Source organism: Vulpes vulpes, chromosome 14 (genome assembly GCF_048418805.1).
Source record: "Vulpes vulpes isolate BD-2025 chromosome 14, VulVul3, whole genome shotgun sequence".
NCBI classification, from domain to species: Eukaryota; Metazoa; Chordata; class Mammalia; order Carnivora; family Canidae; genus Vulpes; species Vulpes vulpes.
Genome location: NC_132793.1, coordinates 81,098,303 through 81,111,313, shown reverse-complemented (window position 1 = coordinate 81,111,313; position 13,011 = coordinate 81,098,303). Strand labels below are relative to the sequence as shown.

General features: G+C 36.7%; 1 protein-coding gene across 2 annotated transcripts in view; it reads left to right on the top strand.

The window, feature by feature from the left end:
- The window catches only part of GABRG3 (gamma-aminobutyric acid type A receptor subunit gamma3), a 675,209-nt gene that overhangs the window by 630,473 nt on the left and 31,725 nt on the right, over nt 1-13,011 (top strand). The window contains exon 7 of one of the 2 annotated variants that reach the window (XM_072737023.1): nt 3,948-4,205. The exons of the other annotated variant lie outside the window; for it this stretch is intronic. Within the exon in view, the coding sequence (XP_072593124.1) occupies nt 3,948-4,123 (176 nt within the window). The 3' untranslated portion in view covers nt 4,124-4,205. Of the gene's footprint in view, nt 1-3,947; nt 4,206-13,011 lie in introns of those variants that run through there. 2 annotated transcript variants of the gene reach the window in all.

Below are 13,011 nucleotides of genomic sequence, written 5' to 3'. Positions count from 1 at the left end.
TCCAGAAGTGGACCCTCAACTTTATTTTTTTAATAAATTAATTTTTTATTGGTGTTCAATTTACCAACATACAGAATTACACCCAGTGCTCATCCTGTCAAGTGTCCCCCTTAGTGCCCGTCACCCACTCACCCCCACCCCCGCCCTCCTCCCCTTCCACCATCCCTAGTTCGTTTCCCAGAGTTAGGAGTCTTTATGTTCTGTCTCCCTTTCTGATATTTCCCACACATTTCTTCTCCCTTCCCTTATATTCCCTTTAACTATTATTTATATTCCCCAAATGAATGAGAACATTCACTGTTTCTCCTTCTCCAATTGACTTACTTCACTCAGCATAATACCCTCCAGTTCCATCCACGTTGAAGCAAATGGTGGGTATTTGTCGTTTCTAATGGCTGAGTAATATTCCATTGTATACATAAACCACATCTTCTTTATCCATTCATCTTTCAATGGACACCGAGGCTCCTTCCACAGTTTGGCTATTGTGGACATTGCTGCTAGAAACATCGGGGTGCAGGTGTCCCGGCATTTCATTGCATCTGAATCTTTGGGGTAAATCTCCAACAGTGCAACTGCAAATTAATAAAATCGTGAATGAGAAAGGAGAGATCACTACCAACACCAAGGAAATAGAAACGATTTTAAAAACATATTATGAACAGCTATATGCCAAAAATAGACCCTCAACTTTATAGTGAACTATTATTCGACAAAGGAGGAAAGACTATCCACTGGAAGAAAGACAGACTCTTCAATAAATGGTGCTGGGAAAATTGGACATCCACATGCAGAAGAATGAAACTAGACCACTGTCTTGCACCATACACAAAGATAAACTCAAAATGGATGAAAGATCTAAATGTGAGACAACATTCCATCAAAATCCTAGAAGAGAACACAGGCCACACCCTTTTTGAACTCAGCCACAGTAACTCCTTGCAAGATACATCCACGAAGGCAAAAGAAACAAAAGCAAAAATGAACTATTGGGACTTCATCAAGATAAGAAGCTTTGCACAGTAAAAGATACAGTCAATAAAACTAAAAGACAACCTACAGAATGGGAGAAGGTATTTGCAAATGACGTATCAGATAAAGGGCTAGTATCCAAGATCTTTAAAGAACTTGTTTAACTCAAAAGCAAAGAAACAAACAATCCAATCATGAAATGGGCAAAAGACATGAACAAAAATTTCAGAGGAAGACATAGACATGGCCTTAAGCACATGAGAAAATGCTCTGCATCACTTGCCATCAGGGAAATAAAAATCAAAACCACAATGAGATACCACCTCTCACCAGTGAGAATGGGGAAAATTAACAAGGCAGGAAACCACAAATGTTGGAGAGGATGTGGAGAAAGGGAACCCTCTGACACTGTTGGTGGGAATGTGAACTGGTGCAGCCCCTCTGGAAAACTGTGTGGAGGTTCCTCAAAGAGTTAAAAATATCTGATCTCCTAATCATAGATCTGCTCTACGACCCAGCAATTGCACTACTGGGGATTTATCCCAAAGATACAGATACAATGAAACGCCGGGACCCCGGCACCCCGATGTTTCTAGCAGCAATGTCCACCATAGGCAAACTGTGGAAGGAGCCTCGGTGTCCATTGAAAGATGAATGGATAAAGAGGATGTGGTTTATGTATACAATGGAATATTACTCAGCCATTAGTAATGACAAATACCCACCATTTGCTTTGATGTGGATGGAACTGGAGAGTATTGTCCTGAATGAATTAAGTCAATCAGAGAAGGCAAAACATTATATGGTCTCCTTCATTTGGGGAATATATAAAATAATGCCAGGGTATAAAGGGGAAAGGAGAAAAAAATGAGTGGGAAAAATCAGAAAGGGAAAAAAATAACATTTCTTGTAGTGTGGATCTGCTGGTTATGAATTCTTCGACTTTTATATGTCTGGAGCAGTGTTTATTTTTCTTTTTTCTTGGAAGATATTTTGCTGGTATAGTCTTATAAACTGACAGGACTGATTTTTATTTCTCTTTTGAAAGAATTTTAGATTTACAAAAGAATTAGTAAAACATAATACAAAGACTTCTCGTTTACCTTTTGCTCACTTTCCCTTACTGACTTTCCCTTACTGTTAACATCTTACATAGCAATGGCAAAGTTGGTAAAACTCAGAAGTTTACATAGGCACAAAACTGTTAACTCGGCTACAGCCTTTATTGACATTTTATCAATTTTTCCATTAATGTCTTTTTCCTATTCAATCAAAGATACCATGTTGCATTTAGTTTTTATGTCTCCATACTCTCTTCTAATCTGTGACAATTTGTTTTATGAAAAGCAAACTAACCTGGGCACTTTTGGATACTAATGGTGAAATACTCTGTGGAATATCCTCAGCTTAAGCATTTCTAATATTTTCTCATAGTAGAGACTTTTTATCATATAACATCAGAGATTACATGATATCAACATTACTTATTACAGGTGATATTAGTCTTCATCACTTTGTTAAGAAACTGCCTGCCAGATTTCTCCACTGTAAATTATAATTTTATCCCTTTCTATTTTCTACTAATTAGAAGTGAGTCACTAAGTCTAGCTTATATTCAATGGGAGGGAGTGATATTTAGCTGTAATGTTTTTGTTTGTTTTGTTGATACTCTATAAATTAATGAAGTTCCCCTCTATTTTTAGTTGTCTGGGATTTTTTCTCATAAATGAATATTCTCTTTCATCACTTTATTTTTCTACATTTCCTAAATGACCAAATAATATTTCCCATTTAGTCTTAATATGTTGAATTACACTGACTGATTTTTTTAATGTGAACCAGGCTTTCATTCCTGGTATTAATCTTTATATGTCACTATATATATATTTTTTTAGATTCAATTATTTTCTTATTTTGTTGATGGTTTTTGTGTCTACATGAATAAGGGATATTTGCCTTTTTAGTTTTATTAACTTTTTTTGTAATATCTATGTCTATTTTTGTTATTGGTAAGGCAGCCCTCATAGAATGAGTTCAGAAATGCTCTTTTTGTTTTATATTCTGGAAAAGTTTGTATACTTGGTACTATAGATGCTTATAAAATTTGATAGAGGGTAGCTCGGGTGGCTCATCAGTTTAGTGCTGCCTTCAGCCCAGGACATGCTCCTGGAGACCTGGGATCGCGTCCTACATTGGGCTCCCTGCATGGAGCCTGCTTCTCCCTATGCCTGTGTCTCTGCCTGTCTCTCTCTCTCTCTCAATCTCTGTGTCTCTCATGAATCAATGAATAAAATCTTTTAAAAAATTTTTGATAAACTATCTGTGATTAGAGTTGTGCATTTAGAAAGTCTTTAATTAAAATTTAACTTCTTTGATAGATATAGTTTTATAAAGATTATCTATTTTTTAAGATTATCTATTTTTAATAAGTTCTGGTAGTTTTTGTCTTTCAAGGAATATGTTAATTTAACCTATGTTGTAGAATTATTGATATAGTTTTTTTCAATTAATTTTTTAACCATAAAATAATGTTTCTCCCTCTTTTTTATGATATTGATTATTTGTGCTTTATCTTTTTTTCTTGGCAAAACTGTACAGGGTTTTTTGAGTCGTATATGGAGAATTCTAAGATGGCTTCCAAGGTTTTCTACCCTCTATATGTTGTTCCATACCATGAATTTTATGTATTTTACTCCCATGATTAGTTATGTTATTTATATGGTACAGTTGAATTTAAGATATGGAAACTATCTGGTTGGGCCTTGCTTAATCACAGGAGCCTTTTAAAAACCAAGAGTTTTCTCTAGCTAGTTCAAAAGGGGAATTTAGAGTAAAGCACTAGAATGATTACATGTATTTTTGTTGGCTTGAATATGGAGTTAGCAATATAGTAAATAGTTGGGAGTGTGTTATTGTCCCATAGCTCTTGGTTTCTTTGTTCTGCTTTTTAACTCATTTTTTTCTTTGTGTTTCAGATTGGATTATTTCTGTTCAACTGTTGTCAAATTCACTGGTTCTTTCCTTTGACTGTGATAAGTCTATTGGTATCAGCATCAAGGCATGTTTCATCTCCCCTATGCTGCTGCTGCTTCTGCTGCTGTTGTTGTTTTCCTGCGTTTCTATTAGATTTCTTCTTAACAGTTTGCATTGATCCATTGAAATCAGTATTGGTCTTGCATGTTGTCTACCTTCTCCATTAAAACCTTTAACATATTAAATGATTATTTTAAACACCTCTGTTACGTCTGGCTCTTTGTAATGACTGCTTTGTCTATTCAGACTGCTATTCTTGGTTTATTGTTGGGTGTGTCGTATGGAAGAGTAGACACTGAGGTAAATGTTTTGTATGCTTGGAGATGAGCATCTTTTTATCCTTAGGCCTCTAGTGTGAGGGTTTGCTTATCTGGTGGGAAGTTGATACAGGCTTCAAATTTTCTTCCTACTTGAATCTGAGCCTGTTGACTTGGATTTGGGTCTTCCCTTTCATCTGCCTAGAGATAATCTTTCTTTCACAGTTTCTCCACGTGGATCATACTATTGTTTTTATTCAATGCTTGTTAGCATGTTAGTGGTTGCAACAGGGGACGGTGTTGTTTTCTGATATTGTGACTAAAATCTAGTCAGAGGCAGAATTTGTGAATCTAGTTCTTCAGATGTGAACTGAATGTAACGCTGAGCCTAGCAAGTATTCCTGCAAAGTAGGAGCATTATTTCCCAGTTCCCCTGAAAAAGAACATTATTTCTCAGTTCCCCTCCCACTGCCACAGTAGGTTTCCAATCATTCTCTAATGCAACAGTCCTTGCTGCTCTCTTCCTGTGTAATAAGGTTTTTATTTCACAGAGAGCACAGCAATGTGTGCCTGGGTAGAGATGTTGCAGTGGAGATGATTGCACCACTGGATGGTTGCTCAGCATTCTCCCGAGTTTTCCCTTTGAATGCCCATGAAGTTCCTGGATAAGAAACCTGAAAGAAAAAAAAAGAAGAAAGAAAGAAAAGAAACCTGCAAGAGCATGAGAGACCTGTATCTCTGTGGCTCTCAGAGGCTTCACATTTTCATGCTTCCCACATTTAACATTTAGTAATTTGGTAAACACTTTTGGCTCAATAGACTTAATGGATTATATAGTGTTTGGTGATATTTATCTCAAGTAAACAATGCTTAAATAAACAAATGCCAACTAGTGTCTCTCTTTCTAAAGATTTTAGACTAGTCATTTGCCCTGAAATCTTACATAGTTGATAGGTTCAATAAAAGTTATTAGTTTGCAAAAATATTATTGGTTTGCAATCACTACAAGCAAATGAATAAATTGCTGCAATTGGCCAAAAGTAGATAACATGATTATTTTTAAGGAGGGCCATAGACAATGGCTGACAGCCTTACCAGAACTAAGTGAAATGGGCGATGGCAGTTTTCCATAGGAAATAATGAGGGGTAGAAAAACTATATACCTTCACATCTGAAATGCTTTACTCATACCTAGATAGATCATAAAAATGTTTGTCTCAATCCAATTAGCATACACTTGATTGCTTATCTCTAATTTATAATCTTAATAATTTAAACTTTTTATTTTAAAATAATGTTAAATTTACATAACTTTGCAAAGACAATATAGAGAGTTCCTGTACCCACCATACCCAGGTCCCTCTGTTAGCATCTCTTTCAATTTCTATAGTATATAAGTTCAAAACAAATAACCAGTATTGATATATTATTATTAAATAAATCTAAATTAATCAGATTTCAATATTGTTTCTCATAATATTCCATAATATTATAACTTTCTATTCAAGGATCCCAACAAGGATACCACATTACATTTAGTCATTCATATTTCCTGAGGCTTTCTGGGCTGTGAAATTTTCTCAGCTGTTCTTTGTTTTTAATAAAATTGATAGTTTTGAGAGTACCAGCCAGGTATTTGGTAAAATGTCCCTCAATTTAGGATTCTCAGGTGTTTTTGTCATGATTAGATTAGGGTTAAAGGTTTGGGAAGAAAGACCTCAGAGTTAAGGCACCATTCTCAACACATCACATTAGGGTAAGTGCTTGAACATTACTTATCACTGATGATAACATAGTGTGTCCTCACTGTAAGGTTACTTTCTCTCCCCCCTTTTCTACTATACCTTTTTTTAAAGATTTTATTTATTCATTCATGAGAGACAGAGTAAGGAGAGAGAGAGAGGCAGAGACACAGGCAGAGGGAAAGCAGGCTCCATGTAGGGAGCCTGACTTGGGACTTCATCCCAGGTCTCCAGGATCACGCCCTGGGCTGAAGGCAGGTGCTAAACTGCTGAGCCACCCAGGGATCCCCTTTACTATACCTTTTGAAAGCAAGTTACTAATCACATCTATTTATCAGGCAGGAAGGTATGCTTTACTTCCTGGAGGTGAAAGTCTACATAAATTATTTGGTAATATTTTTCATGGGAAATTTGTCTCTCCTCCAGTGTTTATTTACTTATCCTTTTATTTATATCAGTATGGATTAATGAATATTTATTTTATACCTTGAATTATAATTTAAAAAACACAGTTCTATTTATTTTTCTTCTCAAACTGTTCTAGTCTTAAGCATTAAGGAGTCCTTTGACACACCCCCTGTCATTTAATTTTCTATACCACATCTTTACTTTGAGTACTACACAGATACTCTAAGTTCATCTTTCTTATTTTCTGCCCTCACCAAAAAATCAGAGATTTCTCCAAGGAGCCCTAGTCCTCTTTATTGGGGAATAGTATTATTAATCAAGATCTAGGTCCTGGATTAGCTCATTGCTGGTGGAATATCATTACTTCTAAGCTCTCTCCACAGATAGTGCAAGAAAATATATGTATGTATATTAACCTGTGAACAAGACAGAGGTGATACAGAAGGCATCATAGAGACAGGCTCTATTCCATGGAAAAGACCTTGATATATCAGTAAAAGAGAGACAGACAGACAGAACACACTCCATCATACTGTTACTATTCATGGAAAAGGAAATAGTAAATCACTACACCTAACCCCATGTCTTACAAAGACACTTTAAAATTCCCCATTGATATCCTGTTCAATGAAAAGTCAGAGGATGCACAATGCTGAAAATATTAATTAGTTATTCAACAAACATTCATGGAGGGCCTACAAGAGTTAAGAAAGCAAAGAAAAGGAACAAACTGCTCTAATGAAACTTACATTCAAGGGAGAAGGGAGAATAGATGATAAACTGATAAACTTACAGATATCTTATATGTGATGATGGTAAGTGATATATAGAGAAATAAAACAAGGAAGGATAAAACAGATTTCCACTGCTTGTGGTAAACCATTCTTATTTTATACAGGTATCCAAGGATCTAATGGGATCTTGTTTGGGGAAGTGCAGGCAGTGAATAGGTAAGAAATGCAGAGATCTGTTGGGAGGGTGGTTTGGGAACTAGAAATGTGAGAGCAAAGGAGGAAAAATTGGGATATTTGAGGGATATCATGAGGGCCAATATGGCAGGAATTGGGGTCAGTAATGGAGAGGAAGCTCAAACCATGGAGGACTTTGTAGTCCAACTTAAGATTTTGAGGATTTATCTGATGAGATAGGAAGTTCTTGGATGGAGCTTGCCAAGGCTTGATCTGCGCTCCACTTTAAAAGAATTGTGTTGGCTGCTGGATGGAGAATAGTCTGCAGATAAGCAAGTTAGGCAACTCCTATAATAACCAGGTGGGACATCAGTGTACACTGGAGGTGGTAATATGTGGTTGGAATCTGAGTATACTTTTATGTATTTTTTAATGCATTGAATATATATTATGACAGGAAAAGAAGAAACAAAAATGGCTTTGAACTTTCAGATCTGAACAATTAGAAGAGCAGAGCTGATAGAGCAGACAGAGCTGCTTATTCCAGAATAGGGAGAAAGAGAGGCAGGAGTCTTCTCCTGCACATTGAGTTTGAAATCCCTTTTAGACATTTGTGTGGACAGGGATCCCTGGGTGGCGCAGCGGTTTGGCGCCTGCCTTTGGCCCAGGGCGCGATCCTGGAGACCCGGGATCGAATCCCACGTCGGGCTCCCGGTGCATGGAGCCTGCTTGTGTCTCTGCCTCTCTCTCTCTCTCTCTGTGACTATCATAAATAAATTTAAAAAAAAAAATTAAAAAAAAAAAGACATTTGTGTGGACATATTGAAATGTTGTTAGGATATATGTGACCATACTTCCAGAGAGTATCCATATTGTGTGGAACATGTATGGTATTTTAATTCCTGAAATTAGATGACATCCCCTAGAAAATAAAAGAATGGAAGGAAGATCTCAGGGCTGACCCATGGACATGCTCATATACGGAGGTTGCAAAGAGGAAAAGACACTATAAATTATACTAAGGAGATATTGCTCAAAGACAAATCCTGGGGGTGAGGGGTGAGTAGACAGTTGAGGGCTTTAGAAATATCTTTAGACAATCACTTATGCTAAATTGACCCCAGTTGGCATTATTTTTCTAGTAAGGCTGAACTTCAAAGAAGTATCTCCAATTAACACTGAGTTAGAAGTATAATAGGATTTATGCGAAGGTACCAGAGAATTAATAAAAACATGGACCACTACAAATTCAAAAGGCAGATAGATATTATAAGAATCCAAACAAATACTAAACATTTCCCTAAGATCTTAGAGTAATTGGGGAGAAAAAAAGTTTGAGCTCAATGCTGAAATAGCCAAAAGGAAATAAAAGAAAGAAAGTTGTAAAAAGTTAAGACAAGATGAAGTATAAAGGGTGGGAGAGGTCAAAATAAATAGAAGAAATAAGATCATAGAAGATGAAAGCCACATTAAAAGTAGAAATAATAAAATCTAATCTGACAAAAACATTGTTTGTCACTGTTTTAGGTTTAGAACAACAGGTTTAGAAATACTGAGGAGTACACCCAAGAGTGAATAATTAGAAGAAAACAATAGGTATGTAAATCAAACAGAGTGTTTACAAACACATAGTGTTTCTGAGAAAAAGAAAAGAACAAACCAAACAAAGTAAAATATTTAAAGATATTATCAGAGAAAAAAGTCCTGAAATGAAGGAAGACATGGATCTGGAGATCCCAAGAAAACAGGATGTGAGATGTCTTAATAAAGTTATAAAGAGCACTTGACGGGATGAGCACTGGAAGTTATTCTGTATGTTGGCAAATTGAACACCAATAAAAAATAAATTTATTATTAAAAAAATAAAATAAAATAAATGAAAATAAAAAAGTTATAAAGAAACAGGAGAGGCTGAGAATATGGCAAAGTAAGAGGCTCCTAAGCTCACATTATCCCATGGATACAACTAGATAACGTAACATCAGCATAAATAATCCAGAAAATGAACTGAAGACTGGCAGAACAAACTCCACAACTAAAGGTAGAAAAGAGGCCATATCAAAGAGGGTAGGAAGGGCGGAGACACTGTGGGGAGCTAAATGAACCATAGCTGTCCACTGGGAAGAGGATCCTGAGGCATGGAGAGGGGAGAGAAACAGACTCACACTAGAAGCTAGCACAGAGAAGATGAATCCTCGTAACAATTGGCTTTGGAAGCAAGAGAGGCCAAATTTCATGAGTTCTTACAAAGCAGGGTTTAAAGACTAGAATTTTAAAAATCAGCAGCTTTGGTTCTGGGACAGCCTGGGACAGTTGGTTTTAGGAAGCTGAATCTCTACCCTTAAAATGATAGCAAGACAAACAGCTTGTGGTGATGCAGTGTAGAAAAAGTAATTTGACAAACACCTGGGACATATAGGAGGAAGAGTTATTTACAAATCTCAGAGCATGTCTCTGAGGGGCAGGGTTCACTGAGGGACTTCTCTAGAAAAAAAAGGAGATGGCAGGTGTCATCCCCTCCTCAACCCCCCATCATAACATAACCCGTGGGAACCAGCAGGGTGCCAATATTCACTAGGTAACTTCCTTACCCTAAGCCCTGCCCATCACACCTCCAGAGCTTGAGCAGATCTGCCCTTACCAGTCACATTTGTACCAGTCCTGTCACTTCAGATCTCTCCCAGATTAGCACATACCATGCCAACATCTCTTCTTCCACTGCATGTTTCACAGAGCCTCAGCCCCAACAGTGCTGACAGAAGCCCAAAACCACCTTATTAAAATTGCATGTCTTGTCCACGTGCATTTTGTGGATCTACTAAGGCTGGCCCTATCCTGGCAGCAGCAGCAGCAGAAGGTCTCATTACCCAAGCAGACCAGCACTCACACTTAAACTACATGTTTTACCCTGGTTTGGGACAAAACACTGCTGCAACAGGCAAAGAAGCCTCTAAAAATGGCACACTGAAGGAAAAAGTGGCCAGGAGGCAACACAGGACACACACAGCATACAGAAGACACCCCCTGGAGCACTAGGTTCTGGTGAAAGCGCACATTGCATTGCAGGGCACTGCAGGAATTCTTCCTCATAAAGCCATTACTTTCAAGAATAGGCGATACAGCTGACTTTCCCAACACAGAGAAACAGAGAGAATTAGACAAAATGAGGACACAGAAGAATGTGTTCCAAATGAAAGAACAAGACAAAATCATAGCAAGAGACATAAGCAAAATGGAAATAAGAAATATGTTGGGGGGATTCCTGGGTGGCGCAGCGGTTTGGCACCTGCCTTTGGCCCAGGGCAAGATCTTAGAGACTCGGGATCGAATCCCACGTCGGGCTCCCGGTGCATGGAGCCTGCTTCTTCCTCTGCCTATGTCTCTCTCTCTCTCTCTCTCTCTCTCTCTCTCTCTCTCTCTCTGTGACTATCATAAAAAAAATTTTTTTAAAGAAATATGTTGGATAGAGAATTTAAAGTAATGATCATAAAGATACTCAACTTGAGAAATGAATGGAGGACATCAGTGAGATCCTTAACAAAAAGACAAAAAAGAACCAATCAGAGGTGAAGAAAACAATAAATGAAATTAAAAATCCACTAGATGGAATAAATAGCAGGCTATAGAAGGCAGAGGAACAAATTAGCAACTTGGAAGACAGAGTAATAGGAATGAAACTGGGCAGATGAGAGAAAAAAATTATACAAAATGAGACAATCTTAGGGAACTCAGTGACTCCATCAAGTGTATGAACTTTTGCATTATAGTGATCCTAGAAGAGAGAGAAAATGGAACAGAAAATTTATTCGAAGAAATAATAGCTGAGAACTTTCCTGATTTGGGGAAGGAAACAGATATCTAGATCCAGGAGGCACAGAGATCCCACAACCAATCAGCCAAAAGGAGGTCCATGCTAAAACACATAGTAATCAAAATGGCAACACAGAGGGACACCTGAGAGGCTCAGCAGTTGAGCATCTGCCTTTGGCTCAGGATGTGATCCTGGAGTCCAGGGATCAAGTCCCACATTGGGCTCCCTACATGGAGCCTGCTTCTCTCTCTGTCTATGTCTCTGCCTCTCTCTCTCAAATAAATAAATAAATAAATAAATAAATAAATAAATAAATAAAATCTTTTTAAAAATGGCAACACATAGTGAAAATTAGAGAATTTTTAAAGCAGCAAGTGAAAAGAAGACATTTACATATAAGAGAAACCCCATAAGGCTATCAGCAGATTTTTCCACAGAAACTTTATTGGCCAGAAGAGAGTTGCATGATAGTGCTAAATGGGAAAAATCTTCACTCAAAAATACTCTATCCAGCAAGACTATCATTCAGAATACGAGAAATAAAGTTTCTCAGACAAATGAAAGCTAAAGGAGTTCATGACCACTAAACCAGCCCTACAGGAAATTTTTAAAGGGACTCTAAGTGGAAAGGAAAGACCTTAAGTAAGAATAAGAAAAGTAGGAAACACAAAAGCAGTAAAAATAAGTATATCTGTAAAAATTAGTCAAGGCACACACAAGATAAAAGTATGTAAACTATGAAACCATATATCTAAAACCTGAGGGAAGTGGAGTAAAGAATGGCTTCAAACTTAAGAGACCACCAACTTAATATAGACTGCTATATGCAAAAGATGTTATATACAAACCTAATTGTAACCACAAATCAAAAACCAATAATAGACATGCAACAAATAAAGAGGAAGAAACTGAAATATATTGCTAAAGAAAGACAACAAAAGGTGAAAGAGAGCAAGAAAGGATTAGAGAAGAACCACAAAAACAACTACAAAATGACTAACAAAAGGCAATAAATACATATTAATAAGTACTTTAAATGTAAAGAACCAAATGCTCCAATCAAAAGACAAGGGTGACAGAATGAATAAAAACCCAAGACCCATCTATATGCTACCTACAAGAAACACACTTCAGATCTAAAGACAATTGCAGGATGAAAGTAAAGAAACATTTCTTATGCAAATGGATATCAAAGAAAGGCAGCATAGCAATACCTAAATTGAACAAATAGGTTTTTTTTTTTTAAAAAAAAGTCACTAACAAGATGAAGACGGACATTATATAATAATAAAGGGAACAATCCAACAAGAAGATATGACAATTGTAAATATTTATGCACTTGACATGGGAGTACCCAAATACATAAAACATTCAGTAGAAAACATAAGGGAACCAAACGATAGTAAACAATAATAGTGGGGGACTTTAACTTACATCAATGGACAGATCATCCAAACAAACAAACAAAAAACAAAGGCTTTGAATCAGACATTGAACCATATAAATTTAATGGATATATTCAGAACATTCCATCCTAAAAACAGCAGAATGCACATTCCTTTCAAGTACTCATTTAAGAGGGAGGGGAAGGGGCTTTAATAACCTACCTAAACTGAAGGAGAAAGAAATAGAAAATTTGAACACACCAATTACCAGCAATGAAATTGAATCAGTAAAAACAAACAACAACAACAACAAAAACACAAAACAAAACAAAAAACCCACCTCCCAACAAACAAAAGTCCAGGCTTAGATGGGCTTCACAGATGAATTCTAAAAAATATTTAAAGAAGAGTTAATACCTGTTCTTCTCACACTGTTTCAAAAAAAAAATAGAAGAGGGAAAACCTCCCAAATTCATTCTAAGAACAGCATTTATC